The 17,964-nt window shown below is 43.8% G+C and overlaps 1 protein-coding gene across 4 annotated transcripts in view; it reads right to left on the reverse strand.

The window, feature by feature from the left end:
- Positions 1–17,964, reverse strand: part of Sort1 (sortilin 1) — an 80,860-nt gene that overhangs the window by 34,840 nt on the left and 28,056 nt on the right. For all 4 annotated transcript variants that reach the window (XM_075981607.1, XM_075981606.1, XM_075981609.1 and 1 more), the window contains exons 3-5: positions 16,650–16,723; positions 2,773–2,875; positions 1,391–1,555 (exon numbers count right to left, since the gene is read on the reverse strand). In XM_075981607.1, the coding sequence (XP_075837722.1) occupies positions 1,391–1,555; positions 2,773–2,875; positions 16,650–16,723 (342 nt within the window). The remainder of the gene's footprint in view (positions 1–1,390; positions 1,556–2,772; positions 2,876–16,649; positions 16,724–17,964) is intronic.

Raw genomic sequence — 17,964 nt, forward strand, 5'->3', positions numbered from 1 at the left:
GAGAGCTCACCACCATATAGAGTTATGGATGTGGTCCAGCGAAGAAGAGGGGGGTGGAGGCACAACGCACAGCGACAGCTGACTGAAGAACACTGACTGAAACGATGGGCGGTACGATCAAAAGGATCAGGGGACGCTAGTGCAGAAAGACAAATGAAGACTAGCAAAGGCAGGAAGGGGACAAACATGGAGGAGCATGAAGGTCAAAGGACATCAGTGGTGCAAAACTCCAAGGTGAGAAGATGAGGAGAAGTGAGGTGCACTGGGGGCGGGGGGCGCGGGGCTGAGGAGCCTGGCTTTAATGGGAGCTCTCAGCAGGAAGGTCACTAAGAGGGAACAACAGCGTCATCTTTTAGGTCACAACCATAGAGGAGAATGGAGAAAATGGATTTCAGAGCATCCCAGCTAGAGGCAGGATATGAAAGCTAGAGGCCTTCAACCATGGCCTTGAGGAACGGGATCAGTCAGAAATGAAGCCAGAATAGAACTGACTTTTCCAATAGTTCAGTGTGTGTGTGTGTGTGTGTGTGTGTGTGTAAGTCAATAACGTCAGGTATGGGGGATGTGGGGTACATTGTATCGTTAACTACTATAAATATTGTAGAAACATGCCTGAGAGGGGAGCAGAGACGCTCAGCTGGGACTGAGTTGGAGCTGCCTGTGGGACACACACCTGGAGAAACCTGGGGTCAGCAAGACAGGAACCTGCTGGCCTCTGGGAAAGCCAGAGCAGGAGGTAAGGATGTGAGAGTCTACATTCTAAGCAGAAAACAGCCGGGGGGTTGCTTAGTGCAAAATGAACAGAAGGCAGTGAAAGAGTTTAAGAAAGAGACCACCAAGAAAGTCCATCTAGAAAGGTAGGGCCAGAGACTATGGGGTCATAGAGCCAAGGAAACGGAGGTCCCAGGATGCGTGATTGGCCGCTGCTTTGAAATGGAGCAGTTAAGTACAAGATGTCTGTCAGTGTCAGGAGCCCACCGAGTAGCCTCAGTGGGGGTTGGACAGAAATACCCTGGCTCAGCAGAAACGGACTGGGGCCCATCTGGGCGGAATCAGTCTTCAGTGCTATTCTCCCCAACTTCCTCTCCTCTGTGACAGCGACATTCTTAGGAGGGTGGCGAGTCACAGTGTCCTTTGCAGTTCAAGAATGGTGACTGCAAACGTTTCTCTCCTTCCCTATCCCAGCAGCAGCAGCATTCACTCATTAAAATAACATATACGGCAACTCTACATCACACGCACCTGGAACAGAGGGTCTGCAGAAGTCATTCCCAGACGGGAGGAGTGTAAAAACACACATTTCATCGTGAGGAGACTTAAGGAGAAAGTCCTTTAAAGCCGGGATATTCTGGTGCTGTAGACCAGGAAAGGCAAGCTCGGCTAGACTCACCTCAGTGCTGAGGGCGAGCAGGTAGTCAGAGTTCTGAGGGCTGTACATCATCTGAGTCAGAGGATGGAAGGGGAGGTCTGTCTGCACAAAGTTCTTGGCGAAGTCTGAGGACCTGAACACTCGGCCTCCTCGGCTTCCACCGGATACCTCTGCTGTTAATATCACCTGGCCCGAGAGAGGAGAGGTCCGGGTTAGGAGGAACACGGTGAGGGCAGAGGTGTGTATGTGTCTGTTTGTCTGTCTCCAAGTTCTAGTCTTAAAAGAAAGATACCCTAAATTGAGCCAATGTATACCTGTTTTTGTTTTTTTTTTTTTTTTGACTCCAGTTAGTTTTAAGACGTAGTTTTCCCAAAGACTACAAGGTTGTCAAAGGGAACAACTACCACATAAGTATGAAGGGTTTTGGTGCATTTTGGATGTGAATCAGGAAAAACAATCTGCACTAAACCCCACTGGTTTGTGATCAGTGTGGTAGTTTGAATGTAACTGGCCCCCATAAGCTCATAGGGAGTGGCATTATGAGGAGGTGTGGTTTTGTTGGACTAGGTATGGCCTTGTTAGAGGAAGTGTATCACTTCAGGGGCGGCCTTTGAGGTCTCCTTTGCTCAAGTTTTGCTCAGTGTGACACTCAGACCACTTCCCGCTGCCTGTGGGTCAAGACGTAGGATCCCCATCTTTTCCAGCACGATGCCTATCTGCAACCACCACGTCACGCCGTGATGATGAGGGACTGAACCTCTGCAAATGGAAGCCACCCCAATTAAATGTTTTTCCTTTATAAGAGTTGCCATGATCATGGCGTCTCTTCACAGCAACAGAAACCCTAAGACAATCAGCATCAAACTATGTTTAATATTAAAAAGCCGTAATACCAAACTAAAACGCAGTCCTAATTTCATTTATGCTGCTTGATAAAACACACTGAGAAGAAACACCTTGCACCTTAAGGGAGAAAGGGTTTATTTGGCTCTCAATCCCAGGTTGCAGTCCATCATTGTGTGGAAGCAGAGACAAGGATCTGAAGCAGTTGGTTACATCCACAGTCAAGGGCAGAGTGTGAAAACGCGTATGCCTACTCTTGTCTGGTGTCCTTTCTGCACCTGCACTCCCTATGTTCCTCTGCCTAGGAACTGTGCTGCTCACACCGGGTAGGTCCTCCCACATTGATTAATGCTATCAAGACACCCCCAGAAATATGCCCTTGGGCCAGTTTGATCTAGACAACTGTTTACTGAGGCACTTCCTGAGTGATTTTAGATTGTGTCATGTTGATAATTAAAACTAGCATCCCAATGCAATACTGTGAGACTGTAGGTCACTCCAACACTGACAGCTTCAGATGGCAAGCAGTACCCACTTCACATCACAGGAATGAGTCTCACCTTTCCGGAGTTCTCAGGACCAATCGCCATGCCAAATTCAGTCCGAATGAAGGTGTTATTGATGAGGTTTGTAATATCCTTAAAGTTCTTTCCATAATCCTCACTGAAAGGGAGGAGACAGGAAAAAGAAGAATGTTTAGAGTGTGGTGTGGCAAGCCTGCTAGACTTCTTGGCCTTTATTCCCCTTTCGTGACTTTCTTAGTCAGGGTGGAATTAGCCTGAAGAACACAATACTTTCCTTGCCAGTGACAGGTTCCAGAATGGGGGAGTGACCTAACGTAGAGCCAAAAAGAGAAAAAGGCCTTCCCAGGAGATTTTCTAGGAAGCACATTACAGATAAGATACTTGTTAAAACTGGTTGGCCTTCTTCCAGACCAGTGGTTCCCAACTGGGGTGGATTTGCTCTCCACTCTGAGGCATGTCTGAGGACAGCTTTGATTGTCTCAGTCCAGACTCTTTATGTCGCTGAGCGTGCTGCAATGCACAGGGCAGCCCCACAGTAGGGTGTTATCTGGACCCAAGTGTTGAAGCATCATTGCTGAGAAATACCACAGTGTGGTATGCGAATGCAAAATTAATTAATTAATTAATAAAGATGTTTTTCACAATGAAAGGGCAACTGAGGTGACTCTAGAATCCCAGAAAAGCAGAGATACAACACAGGATGTTTCTCTGTATTTAGTTATGTGAATCAACAAGTTCCTTGTTAGTCAAGCTAGTTTGAATTGGGCCTCTGCTAAACTGCAGCCCAAGAGCTCCTAACTAACCTGTGAGTCCACGTTACCATGGTAAAGCCGGTGATTAAATGCTCGTGGTTCTGATGTTTTCCTGTGAGAGGTTAGCATCTCTAGCTCAGGCATAAGCTACTAACTCAAGTAGCCTGAAAACTACAGTTAGAGAAAGCAAACAACCAACCCCAACTTTTGGTTTTGCAGTTTTCCCCAAAATTTCCTCCAATAAAGCTTCTGGGAAGCTGGAATCCATGTGTAGCCTTTTGAGAAGAGAATCAGTAGCTGTCTGATAATAGGCCTAATACCATGGACAACTCCCTGAAAAGGACACGGAAAACTCAGACTTAATCTTGATGCAATTTACAGGGACTGGACTTGATGCGGGAGCTGGGCTTTCCACCTTTGTCGGAGAAGCTTGATCATAAAGTAGGCTGAGAAGAGACTGGATGCTCAGCCCTTACTGGGGCATCTTCATCAGCTCCCACCCTCTGCCAATGCTCGCTCGGGGAACATCACAGAAAATGCGGAAAGAAGGGAAAAGCTGGAAGACGGGGAGAGGACTGCTGGGAAATTCTGGCTGTGACACAGCAGTCACACTCATGAAGTCGCACCAACCGTGGCTACCAGCACAAGATCAGCTGGCCGAAATTCCCATACAGATAGGGAGAGGACCTCCAGGCCCCACCCACCCTGCACTGAAGAGCTACAGGCAGATAGCTGACAAGGAAGGGAGAAGCATGTTTCTTTGTTGGTATGAAGAGTGGTAAATTTCTCAATATTCTGGTCAATGAGCTCACATCCATGCACATACAGGCAGCAATCATTGGCCTTCTTACTTACAAAAAAAAACAGAAAAAGGGGGAGAAAAGCTAGTAGGGGGTGGCATTGGGAGGGATACGGGGGGCTAGAGGGAGTAAATGGGGGGTCTATATGATCATTATATATACATATGAAATTATCAAAGAATAATATGTATATATAAAAGTCTGATTATCTATTAGTGAACACATTGCAAGCCAGGTTCTCAGAACCAGAGGAAATCTGCGTAGGGTTTACATTTATTACTTAATAAGATACTATAACTCTTGGGAGAAACCTCAGTAAATAATCAAACTGAGGAATACGAGAGAGGCAAAGCGTTGAGGAGACCACTGTGTGACCCCTGTGTTTCACAGCAGCTGTGCAAGGGGAGGCAATTTATCAAAAGTCAACTAGCTACTTAAAGACTAACTTGAAACCACAGTCCAGTCCTCTAAGTCTTAGCCCCAAACTAGAGACAACGTCTATTATTTGTGAGGAGTCTTTTCTGTTTACAACCTGGGAATCATTTCTCTGGTCAGTCTCTACTTGGCAGTAGAAGCCAGAGGCACAGGGACATGCCTATGCCTGCTTGAGCATTATCCTATTCTCCGAGGATGATACAGCAAACCACATCTTGGAGTTACTAGGGTGACGCCTTTACATCCTAACACACACACACACACACACACACACACACACACTTCCTAGATAAATAAGACAGAGTGGATACTATCCAGCAGTTTCCTTTACTGCCCTATCTCTGGCTTTGGAGTACAGGATCTTTCTTGTCTTCCAGACAGCCAGCAGGGGACATGCATGGTAGCGCACAGCTCTGCAGGGTGCACACCACTAATAGCTCAGACAACTGTCCAAGGGGCTGTGGCGGCTTGATTATCCCTGGTTTACAAATCTTCCTTCACAGCATCCCCAGGGAACCTTCACAAACCTGTTGGCACCGCTGCTTGCTTTTTAAGAACTTGGTAACAATAAACACATCCCTGCCCTCCAGAAAAAGAAGGCCACATGGGTGAAACAAACCAACAAAAATCCCTGGCAACCCTCCACTACGATCAGCTGCTTAGCAAGTGGAGAGAACGGGTAGAGCTAACCACTGGAAGTTCAGTGGGTTTCCCTTGATGTACTTTATGCTCCAGCATGAACTGGAAATCAATAAAACATCCTGAAAAAGAAACCCATTTCTCAAACTCCATATGACAATATAATTATAAACAGTAATCTAATGATTGCTAACCATGGAAACCCTGTAAAACCATCTGCTTTAGAAATAAATCTTAATGACAATTCCAGTCACATCTTCTGGTTACCCAGAATAAAATCATGTTAGTCTACGTCTGTGGTGTGAACATGGGCGTGAACAGTTTCAGCTCAAGATGTCACCAAGCACAAATGTGTGTAGAACAGAACTTGTCTAAGTCACTTGGCTATGATAAAGGAATACCATATTCTGGAGGTCCAGAAGCCCAAGATCAGGGCACTGAGAAATTCCATGTTTGCTGAGGTCCAATTCCTACATCTTTTATTTATTTGCTTTTTAACTGGGGGCTTGCTATGTAGCCAGGTTTGAACTCACTGTGTAACATATCCTCCTGCCTCAGGCTACCAAGTACCTTATGACAGGGATATGCCATCACACTTAGCTCTACACCACCCTCCTGTCATCGTGACTGTGCAGGGCTGAAAGGTTAAGCAGATCTCTGAGGTTTCTTTTAAACGACACTAACACTATCAGTAAGGGCCTTGCTCTCATGTCCTAATCGAACCTACCTAAGGTCCCTCCTCATATAGTTCAGGAACTCTTGCTTAAGGAATGGGGCCACTCACAGTGGGTTGAATCTTCTCATATCAATTAACCATCAGAAATATCCGGCACAGGCATGCCAAGGGCGAACCTGATCTAGACAACCTTGGGGAGAGGGGTTTTAAGATAGGGTTCTTGTCAGGAACTCGCTCTGTTGACCAGGCTAGCCTAGAACTCACAAAGATCTGCCTTCACCAAGTGCTGCGATTAAAGATGAGCATCACCATGCCAGGGATAGACAACTCCTTGAGACTTTCTTCTTGCTGGGTACGCCTTTATTCTAGCACTCAGAAGGCAGAGGCAGGCAAATTTCTGCCAGTTTGAGGCCAGCCTGCTCTACATAACAAGTTCTAGGCCAGTCAGTGCTACATAGTGAGACCCTCTCTCAAAATGAGTAAATAAATAGGTTTTATTCTCAAGTGATCCTATTATGCCAGGTTGACCATTTAAAATGACCACAAACATCTCAATCAGATATGGTAAGACACCAGGTACCTGCAGCACACAAGAAGGGATAAGTCAAATAAAAACTACTATCACTAAAATATATAGGCTACCAAAGTTACAGGCTCTTGCCATTTCTCTCGGTTACCCTCCAAAACTTTACAGTAAGATCCCACTGCTAAAGGCACCACATGCTTGAGTCACGAAGCACGGAGAGATACAGCCGGTCTTGACCGGGAAGCTTCACCTCTACAAGGCAGCTTTATTTTATTTTATTGAGCTGTACATTTTTTTCTACTCCCTTCCCTTCCTCTCCTCTCCCCTACAACTCACTCTCATGGACCCCATGCTCCCAATTACTCAGAATATCTTGTCTTTTTCTACTTTCCATGTAGATTAGATCTATGCATGTCTCTCTTAGGGTCCTCATTGTTGTCTAGGGTCTCTGGGATTTGTAGGCTGGTTTTCTTTGCTTTATGTTTAAAAACCACTTATGAATGAGTACATATAATAATTATCTTTCTGGGTCTGGGTTACCTCACTCAATATTATGTTTGTTAGCTCCATCCATTTGCCTGCAAACTTCAAGATGTCATTATTTTTTTCTGCTGTATAGCACTCAATTGTGTAAATGTACCACATTTTCCTTATCCATTCTTCAGGCAAGGGGCACTTAGGTTGTTTCCAGATTTTGACTATGACAAACAATGCTCCTATGAACATAGCTGAGCACATGTCCTTGTGGTACGATTGAGCATCATTTGGATATATACCCAAAAGTGGTATTGCTGGGTCTTAAGGTTGTTTCCTAATTTTCTGAGAAATTGCCACACTGATATCCACAGGGGTTATACCAGTTTGTACTCCCACCAGCAATGCAGGAGTGTTCCCTTTACCCCACAACCTCTCCAGCATAAGTTGTCATCAGTGTTTTGATCTTGGCCACTTTTTACAGGTATAAGATGGAATCTCAGCCCTGTTTTGATTTGCATTTCTCTGATGACTAAGAATGTTGAGCATTTCCTTAAGTGTCTTTCCGATATTTTAAGATTTTAGATTTCTCTGTTGAGAATTCTCTGTTTAGTTCTGTACTCCATTTTTTAATTGGATTATTTGTTCTTCTGATGACCAACTTCTTGAGTTCTTTGTATATTTTGGAGATAAGACTCTGTCTGATGTGGGGTTGGTGAAGATCTTTTCCCATTCTGTAGACTGTCATTTTGCCTTGTTGACCGTGTCCTTTGCTTTACAGAAGCTTTTCAGTTTCGGGAGGTCCCATTTATTGTTTCTCTTAGTGTCTGTGCTACTGGGGTTATATTTAGTAAATGTTCTCCTGTGCCAATGCGTTCAAGTGAACTTCCCACTTTCTCTTCTTTGAAGTTCAATGTGGTTGGCTTTATGTTGAGGGCTTTGATCCATTTAGACTTGAGTTTTGTGCATGGTGATAAACATGGATCTGGTCTTGATTTAATTTTGGTAAGTGATATTTATCCAGAAAGTTGTTCATTTCCTTTAAGTTTTTCAATTTTGTGGAGTACAGGCTTTTGAAATATGACCTGATGATTCTCTGGATTTCCTCTGTGTCTGTTGTTTATGTCCCCCTTTTCTTTTCTGATTTTGTTAATTTGGATATTCTCTCTCTGCCTTTTGGATAAAGGTTTGTCTATTTTGTTGATTTTCTCAAAGAACCAACTCTTTGTCACACTGACTCTTTGTATTGTTTTGTTTCTATTTTGTTGAGTTCAGCTCTCAATTTGATTATTTCCTGCCCTCTAGTTCTCTTGGGTGAGTTTGCTTCTTTTTGTTCTAAAGTTTTCAAATGTTCTGTTAATTCACCAGTTTGAGATTTTCCCAGCTTCTTTATGTAGGCATTTAGTGCCATGAACTTTCCTCCTAATATTGCTTTCATTGTGTCCCATAAATTTGGGTATGTTGTGTGGTCATTTTCATTGAATTTTGGGGAGTCTTTCATTTCTCCCTTTGTTTCTTCCTTGACCCATTGATGCTTCAGGTGAGCATTGTTTAATTTTCATCTGTTTGCGGGTTTTCTGGAATTAGTGTTGCTGTTGAATTCTAATTTTAAGCCATGGTGATCTGATAAGGTACATTGGGTTATTCCAAATTTTTTGTATCTGTTGAGGTTTGTTTTGTTAACTAGTACATGGTCTTTTTGAGAAGGTACCATGATGTGCTGAGAAAAAGGTATATTCTCTTCTGTTTGGATACAATATTCTATAGATGTCTGTTAAGTCCATTTGAGTCATAACATCTGTTAGTTCCCTTATTTCTCTGTTCATTTTTTGTCTGACTGGCCAGTCCAGTGCTGAGAGGGGAGTGTTGAAGTCTCCCACTATTAGTGTGTGGGGTTTAATGTATGATTTAAGCTTTAGAAGTGTTTCTTTTACATATGAGGGTGCCCTATCTTCGGGGCATAGATGTTCAGTATTGAGATTTCCTCTTGATGATTTTTCCTGTGACTAATATGAAATGCCCTTCCTTGTCTCTTTTGATTGATTTTAGTTTGAAGTCTATTTTGTTAGCAATTACGATAGCTACACCAGCTTGTTTCTTAGGTCCATTTGATTGAAAAAATTTTTTCCCAACCCTTTACTCTGAGGTAATGTCTGTCTTTGAAGTTGAGGTGTGGTTCTTGTATGTAGCAGAAGGATGGATTCTGTTAGCCTGTGTCTTTTTATAGGTGAGTTGAGTCCATTTATATTAAGGGATATTAATGACCAGTGATTGCTATCTCCTGTTAATTTACTTTTCATTGTTGGTGATGTTATTTTGTGTATTTTCCCTTCTTTGGGATTTGCTGCTGTGAGATCATCAATTGTCTGTGTTTTTGTTGATGTGGCCATCTTCCCTGGGTTGGAGATTTCCTTCTAGTACTTTGTGTAAGACTGAATTTGTGGCTAGGTTAAATCTTGTTTTGTCATGGAATATCTTGTTTTGTCCTTCTATGGTGATTGAAAGTTTTGCTGGGTATAGTAGTCTGTGCTGGCATCAGTGGCCTCTTAATGTCTGCATAACGCTTGACCAGGACCTTCTGGCCTTCACTGTCTCCATTGAGAAGTCAGGTGTAATTCTGATAGGTCTGCCTTTATATGTTACTTGGCCTTTTTCCTTTGCAGCTCTTAATATTCTTTCTTTCTTCTGTATGTTTAGTGTTTTGATTATTATGTGGTGAGGGGACTTTTTTTTTGATCCAGTCTATTTGGTGTTCTGTAAGCTTCCTGTATCTTCATAGGCATATCTTTCTTTAGGTTGGGAAAGTTTTCTTCTATGATTTTGTTAAATATATTTTCCGTGTTTTTGAGAACTTCTCTTTTCTTCTATAACTATCATTCTTAGGTTTGGTCTTTTCACGGTGTCCCATATTTCCTGGATATTTTATGTTAAGCTTTTGTTAGATTTAATATTTTCTTTGACTGATGACTCGGTTTCCTCTATTGTATCTTCAGCACTTGAGATTCTCTCTTCCATCTCTTGTATTCTGCTGTTTTCTCATGATTTGTTTCTATAATTCCCTCGACTTGTGTTTTCATTATTGTCTCTATTTCAGTTTTCAAGTCTTGAATAGTTTCTTTCATATGTTTGATTGCTTTTTCTTGGTTTTCTTTAAGGGATTTGTTGATGTCTTCCAATTTTTTGTTTGTCTTTTCCTCCATTTCTTTGAGGGAATTTTTCATTTCCTCTTTAAGGGCCTCAAACATTCTCCTAAAGTTATTTTTAGGATATTTTCTTCTGCTTCATCTATATTTGGTTGTTCAAGTCTTGCTGTTGTAGGGTTACTAGTTTTTACTGGTGTCGTGTTGTTCTTTGTGGTGTTGCGTGTGTTCTTGCCTTGTCTTCCCATCCTTTCCTCTAATTGGTGTGGTTGGGGCTGTCTGTGACTCTGGTGATCAGTCTTCCAGGTGCCAGTGGATCCAAGGCTCAGATGGTTGCTCCTCATGGTGCAGTCAGGGCCACGGTTCCAGTCACTCCGTTGGTCACTGTGTGTTCCTGAAGGTCGCTCAGCACTCCTGGGTTTTGGTCTGTTCCTGTGGATTTCACTGTCTCAGGCCTGCTCTGGCCTAGGTTAGGTTGATGGCTCAGTCCTGTCTCTGTCCTTGGTCTGGATCCACTACTGCTGAGGTCCCTGGCTTGGGGTAGGTCCCGCAAAGATCTCTGGCTCTGATCTACTGCCTCAGAGTTCCCAGACTTGGCTGTTCCCAGACCTGCAGAGGCCCTGGCTCAGGTCTATTCCCTCGGAGGTCCCAGTCTCACACCCGGACCCACAGAGGTCTCTGGACAAGGTAGCTTTTATAGTGCTGGAAAGTTCTATGCATCGTCTTACTCAGTCGTGAACACTACATGCTACAGTAATGACCAGCCTTGTACGATATGGCCACTGGTGTGATGGTGGCAGTAATATCATAGGAGTAACCAACCAGTTTCTAACTGGATTTGAAGCCCACTCCTCAAGATGGAACCCACAGCACACCTACACTGTTACCGGGGCCACAAACTTGTGGTAAGACAGGCTGTAGGCCCTAGGGAAGAACCTGCCACTAGTACTCTGCTGAGTGGACACAGGTTAACCCAGTTCCTAATGATGTCCTACTAAACTCAAAGACTCATGCACCTTCCAGATGTAACTGGAGATGCTTCCTTTTTCAGCAGACGGCAATTAATACCGAGACCTACAACTGGCCAAAGCGAAATGAATAAGAGATTGTGGAGCTCTCGGCCCTAAATGGAACATCTGTGTCACACCCCCTCTTCCCACGGTACAGGAAGCATTGTGGAAGAGGGGGTGGAAAGACTGTCACAGCCAGAGGTGGGGGATGACAAGGAAAGTGTTTCCTGTGCCAGCCTTTAGATGTAGGCTCAGTGTCGTTTTCAACACAATAGATGGTAAAAGACAAAAGGACCATGTGTTCAGCGCTAACCTGGGCTACACAGTGGGATTCTGTCACAAGCAACAAACATGTATGTGTATATATGTACTCATATCAACACATATGTATGGGAAGTTTGTTAAAATATATAGTGGCATATCGCTTTTAACACAATTTCAATTCTATATTATCAAGAATTTTTAATCAAAGCAAAAGAAAGGTCCCAGACACTCAAATTCCTTTTATCTAATAGTTCTAGAGTTTCATTTTTTGCATCCATATTTTCATGATTTCCATAAAATATATTTTCTCAAGAATTATAAAACACAACAAAATATTAAAAATAAAAACATGAAGTAGCATCAGACAGTGGGAAAACAGATTAGAATAGTGAGAGTTAGGTTAATATGAATTCAAATTCTGCCATTTTCGCCTTGCTTCTGCTTTTGGTCCATGACCTTTGGCACATTTTTTTTCCTTTTTTTTTTTTTTTGGTTTTTCGAGACAGGGTTTCTTTGTGGCTTTGGAGCCTGTCCTGGAATTTAGCTCTTGTAGACCAGGCTGGTATCGAACTCACAAAGATCCGCCTGCCTCTGCCTCTCAAGTGCTGGGATTAAAGGCGTGAGCCACCACCGCCCGGCCCTTTGGCACATTTTAATAAGCTACATTCTCCTGGCTAATAATTGAGACTTTTAACTGAATTGTCAGATTAGTTGTGACGTTATACTTTGTGAAGCTGTCACAAATGCTGACTCTGCTGAGTATAGTAGCACAGGCCTTTGATGCCAGTTCTCAGGAGGCAGAGGCAGGCAGATCTCTATGGGTTTGAGACAACCTGGCCTGCAGAGCAAGGTTGAGGTCAGCCAGGGTTTCTGAGGAAAAAAAAAAGGCAAAACCAAACAAAAACAAAAACTGACCCAGCAAATGCTGAGTCACTGCTCCTACAGGAAATACTGTGTGAGTTTTCTGTGAATATCTGGTCATAAATTCACCAACCGATCAGTATATAACCTTGCTTCGCTGTGTTTCTGTTTAAAAATAGCTGATTTAAAATGTGTTGCCGCTTCGCCAATTTGAATTTAGGCCAACAACTCTTACTCAAGTCAAGTTTTACCTAACATGCACTAACAAGTGTCTGCTTGGGACTCTTCTAAGTTTCCTTCTGTTTAGGAACAACAGCGCATCAATAATATACACGGAGAGCAACAGCAAACTGCCAGCAAGAAGCACAAGAACTAGCACCTTGCCCCTGTGAAAGAACCCTTGCGTATAGTGTGAAAGCGGACACCAGGGCAGAGCTTTACTTGTGGGGGGTTTTGTGGTGGTGGTTGTTGTTTGGGGGGAGGAGCTTGCATATCTAGACAAGCACCCTTCACCGAGCTCTAGTCTTCCTCCAACCACCATGCTGCTAACTTCAGCTGGAAACAAATGACCAGGGTGGGTTTTGTTTTGTTCTTTTGCTTATGTCTACAAACAGTCACAGACGCAGCCTGAGTACTGAATTTGGAATTACAAATCAATTTAAGTACACGGACAGACTGCAAATAAAGAATGCACCAACCATGAGCCACGTAAACACTTCCAATCTGGGGAGACTACAGAACTGGACTTAGCTTTTAGTTAGTCATCAGCCGCGCTGCTTTCATGTTAGGATCTGTTGTAGTGATTCAATCACAGGAAAACAAGTCAAAGAGATAGAGACTGGATAGCTTGAGGTGCATTCCGGGAAAACCTGGACTGCTGTGAGTACAATTCTCTGAGTGATTCTATTGAAGGTCCAGAAAGAAAATAGAGTTAATGCTCTAGAATGCTCTGTACTCGACAGAACGTAAACCACGGACCGAAAGCCACCAGGATCAGGTCCCAGAAACGAGGCGTGTGTTACTGGACGGTGGAAAAGGGAAGGCTGTCTTCTGCCGTGGCAAAGACTGGGCTGAGTTGTGTTCATGAAGAACTGTTGTACAAAAGGTGGCAGTTACTAGTGAGAACGGACTGGAAATACAGTCGAAGCTCGCTAAGCCTTGCTTCCTGACAGCTGATAGCAAGGTGCAAAGGGAGAGAGAGGACTTAACACAGAATCGTTAAGAAGGAAAGAAGCAGAATTTAAGGATTAAGAACTTGAGCAGAAAATCCGCAGTCCATTCATATGGTAGGGTTAAAGAGTGTTTCTGGTGAGCCTTCACGCCTAACTCTACCCAGCAGGAGGCACACATTTCCCTAACCCATGATTTGCATACAAAATGCTTTCCTGAACAAAGGCAAATCAATAAACTATAGTCATCAAAACTGTGGAAAACCGAGGAGTGGAGGAGTCGCTAGAGAGGATTCTGCCAGCTCTAGTCTTAGTTCTGATTGGGCAACGGAAACATTCAGAATCTCTTCTGAGCAGACGGCCCCTCCCTTTTCCATCCCTGAAGCAACAGGTGCCCTTTGGCTGCTCAACAAAAGTCATCTCAGGCCAGGCCAGCCCAGTGGGAAAGGCAGCAGGGCATATTAACAGTTTCCTCCTAAACTCTGGGAGGGCGGACAGAATCTGATTTCACCTCACAGCGAGGAGAGAGAATGAATATTCAGAGTGACTGGCCAAGACTATGGCAGCAATATTGAAAAGAGCCTTGGTAACATGACACCGTATCACAAACAAGCGGGGCTGCTCTCTGTTAGCAGAAGAGGGGCTTCCGCCAGGTGAAAGGCCTGAGTCAGCCTGCAGTGGCTGTGGCCGTGTGGCCGGGCATCACCCAGAAGGAAAGGACTGATTGGCTCTGCTGCTGAGACTCCGAGGTCCCACTCCAGCCACATGGTGCAAGAACAACGTGGTAAACAAAGCAAACACAAACAAAAAGAACTCGTAGGGCAGAAGAGAAAACCGACTGGAGCATTATGTATGGAAGATAACCTGACGTAGAAAGGGAGGCGTTCAATAAAAAAGCCTTCAAAATATGAGCAGTCGGAGAAGAGGTTTCCATGTGCTGCTACAGAAAGAGCTGGGACCGCGCATCCCGTGACACAGATAGGGAGGTGCAGCATAGGAACATTAGTCTCAGTGAGAGAATGGCTACATTCCAACTAACTGCCCAACAGAACTGACTAAGTAAACTAACAGTCCCACAAAAACCAGAGTGACCAGTATAGGAGACCCATGGGCAGTTCCTAACAGGAATGGGAAGAGCCTGTGAAGTCAAGACTTAGCAATGCTGGCCTGCAGACAGTGGCTTCTGCGCTAACAGAAGTAAGGGAGGAACCATTGTGGGAGACTTTCCCTGACAACCAGTGCAGCATGCCAGTGGCTGGCTACATGCCACCTGCGGTCACTAGCCCAAGCCCTCGCCCGCTCCACGCCAGGCATTACAGAGTCCTCACAGTGGCCCTGAGGTGAGCAGTCATTGTCCTCCTTTAATAGGTAACAGAAAGGGCTTAGGAGGCCATGTGACTTGTTCAAGTTTATTCTATTTGCAAATGACAGTGTGAAGATTCAACCTTCAGCCTGCTTGCCAACTCAAACTTGGCAGTCTTTTGCTTTTCTTTGTTGCTTCCTAAGACAATACAGTCGCATGATAGATATAGCCCTGAAGGGGAAAATCAAGATAATAGTCTGTAAATAAACTAAGATGGCACTCGGCTGTAGTGAGCTCCTCTTCTCTTTAGAATTTCCAAACGCTTTCTAATATGATGATATCACTTCTACAGAGAAAGATAAGCTGAGGCGGTAAACTGTACTGGGGGAGATTCATTACAGCGAGGATTCTTAAATCCTAGAAACAGCTACTAAAATCAATGTAGAGTTTTAAATATACCTTTTCCTCCCCAAACTGAAGACTTTTCATCTAGTTGCAATTGTTATAGTGTGCTGTGGGCCCTTTTTTACAGCCAGACTCTACAGTACACTGCTAATCTATCAGAAACAAAGTTCTCAGTATAGAAACTCGACAGCAGTCAAGGCATGCATGCATTCATTCAGTCACTCACTCATCTAACTAACATTTATGCCTGCCAATTCCATGGACTAGAGAGTCCCCAGTAAATGCAGTGTCCAACCTTCATGGAGTTTCCAATTCCAAGATGTGACTTCTTTCTAGCCTAAAGGAGTATTTGCTTATTTTATTTTACATTGCCATGCTGACTAGAAAACTCTGGCTCCAGGCCGCTGGGCAGAAGTCAAAGGTCACATCTTCTGGGAGAAGGAAGTTGGGCTGATGCATTGCAGAGCATCAACCTCAGTTCCCTGCACCTGGGTCACGACCAGCTGTGGAACAGTCAAGTGAAGAAAGCTTAGACCCTCGCAGGGCTCCCAGGGGCTTCTGGATCTTGTGGTGTTTCTGCGAATGGCTGCTGGGACTTTGTGATTCATTTAAGTTCCTTAGGAGGAGACGGGGTGACACACATGAAAAAGACGACAATCTCTTATTTTGGAGTGTTAGCTGCTCGCGATCCTGCTGAGAAAGAGAGCCTACTATGTAAGCTGCAGAAGATGTGCGCATGTCACAGATAATGTTTTCACCCTCATCTAGTATGAACTGCAGTAATGAGGTAAACTGAGGGATCACGATGTAAGCAGTTTCTTCTTATGCAGAAATGATCTTTTTTAAAAAAATTTATTTACTATGTATACAATATCCTGTCTGTGTGTATGTCTGCAGGCCAGAAGAGGGCACCAGACCTCATCACAGATGGTTGTGAGCCACCATGTGGTTGCCGGGAATTGAATTCAGGACCTTTGGAAGAGCAGGCAATGCTCTTAACCACTGAGCCATCTCTCCAGCCCCCAGAAATGAACATCTTATCTTATATAGAAACAACCTGTTTAGATGTCAAAATATTAGATAAAGACATGTATATAGATATATATAACATATATAATGTGATATATATAGAGATATATCATATAGATGCAGAAAATCCACACTGCCTTGCTGCCAGTAAAAACCCATGGGATTAAGGTGGACATGCACACCTGCAGACTCTCCCTTCAACTTGCCTTATTCCACCCCTCTGGCAGGTCAACTCATTGCCTTCAAGTTAAATTTCTCCTCATTTTCTTTAGGTTGCCAAGTTGTCATCCAAAAGTAGTGGGCTAAGCATCCCAGTCTGCTGGAATTTTAGAACCGAAGTTAACTGCTGAACTACTGTGACCATAAAAGGTGGAGCCTCCAACCCTAGCGCATTACTTGGTCAAATGTCCCTGGATGTTATCCATCTCACCTTCGATATAACTTGGACTGTCCAAAACTCACAATCACCAGTGGCACCTGGAAAGTAGTCAGGACGAGAATAACCTGGGGAGGAACAAAAGCACTCTGTCAGTAAGAAGTGAAAGACACGGCCACCACATGTTGATAGATGGCAATGCTAAACTGTACTTCAAAGACTGATGCCAGCCCTGCTTCCTAGGAACCTATAATGCAGCATATCCAGAAACCAGAAAGGACCACAGGCCAGGGTTGTGAGGTGCCCGTCTTATTCTGTGCCCTACAGTTGAAGCTGTGAGTCAAGAATGCTCAAATACATATAATAAAGGAAGGATTTATCTAATTTGTATTTATATTACCGTAAAATACACTCTCTTTTCTGCCTTCAGAGGTCAGCACACTGTGGGTGGTCTCCCACGGGCCACCGTATCATGTGTCTGTGTGTCTTTTGCTCCGAGTTGCTAGTTCTTCATGGAATTCATCTTGTATAAAATTATTTTTCTATGCAAAAATATGCACAAGAAAAAGGTTCTAGATAAATTAGTAAGGCACCTAGAAAGTATCAAGAGTCCACATAATAATAAGAAATCTTAGCTAGGCATGGTGTACACACACCTGTAATCCCAGCATGAGGGGGTGGAGGCATAGATCAGGAGTTCAAGGACAACTTAAACCATGCTGTAATTTAAGGCTACTGGGGCTACATGGGACTGTGCTTGAAAACAAAACAAAGCACCTAGAGTTACCAACTTTCTCAGCTCAATGAATAAATCATAGAACTTAGGGCATAAGTCAAAATTGAGAAAAATCGAGATACACTTAAGGACATTATACTGAAAGCTGCAACGGTAATTATAAAAAACAGCTTGCTTTGCTTATGTATATATAGGGTGTATGTGTCTGTCTATGTTCATGTATGTGTGCATATGTATGCGTGTGGAGGCCACAGGTCAACATGGGTATCCCCTTCTGTTACTCTCCGCATTATTTTGTGAAACAGGTTTTCTCATTGAACCTGGCACTGCCTGAGTAGATAACACGACCTAGTCAGAGATTTCTGGGGGTCCTCCTGCCTCTGCCTCACTGGTAGTAGGATTATAAGCGTGTGTGACCACATCCAGCCATTTCTTTCCAATTTTCATTTTAAGTGCATATGTGTACCTATGTAGGGGTACAGGGGCACAGATGTCCTCAGAGGCCAGAGGCCTTGGACCTCCTGCAGCTGGAGACCTAGGTGGTTGTGAACCCACTGACATGGCTGCTAGGGACAGGAAGCAGGTCCTCTGCGAGAGCCCTGTGTGCTCTTCACTGCTGAGCCATTTCTCCAA

This window comes from Microtus pennsylvanicus, chromosome 7 (assembly GCF_037038515.1).
Source record: "Microtus pennsylvanicus isolate mMicPen1 chromosome 7, mMicPen1.hap1, whole genome shotgun sequence".
Taxonomy (NCBI): domain Eukaryota; kingdom Metazoa; phylum Chordata; class Mammalia; order Rodentia; family Cricetidae; genus Microtus; species Microtus pennsylvanicus.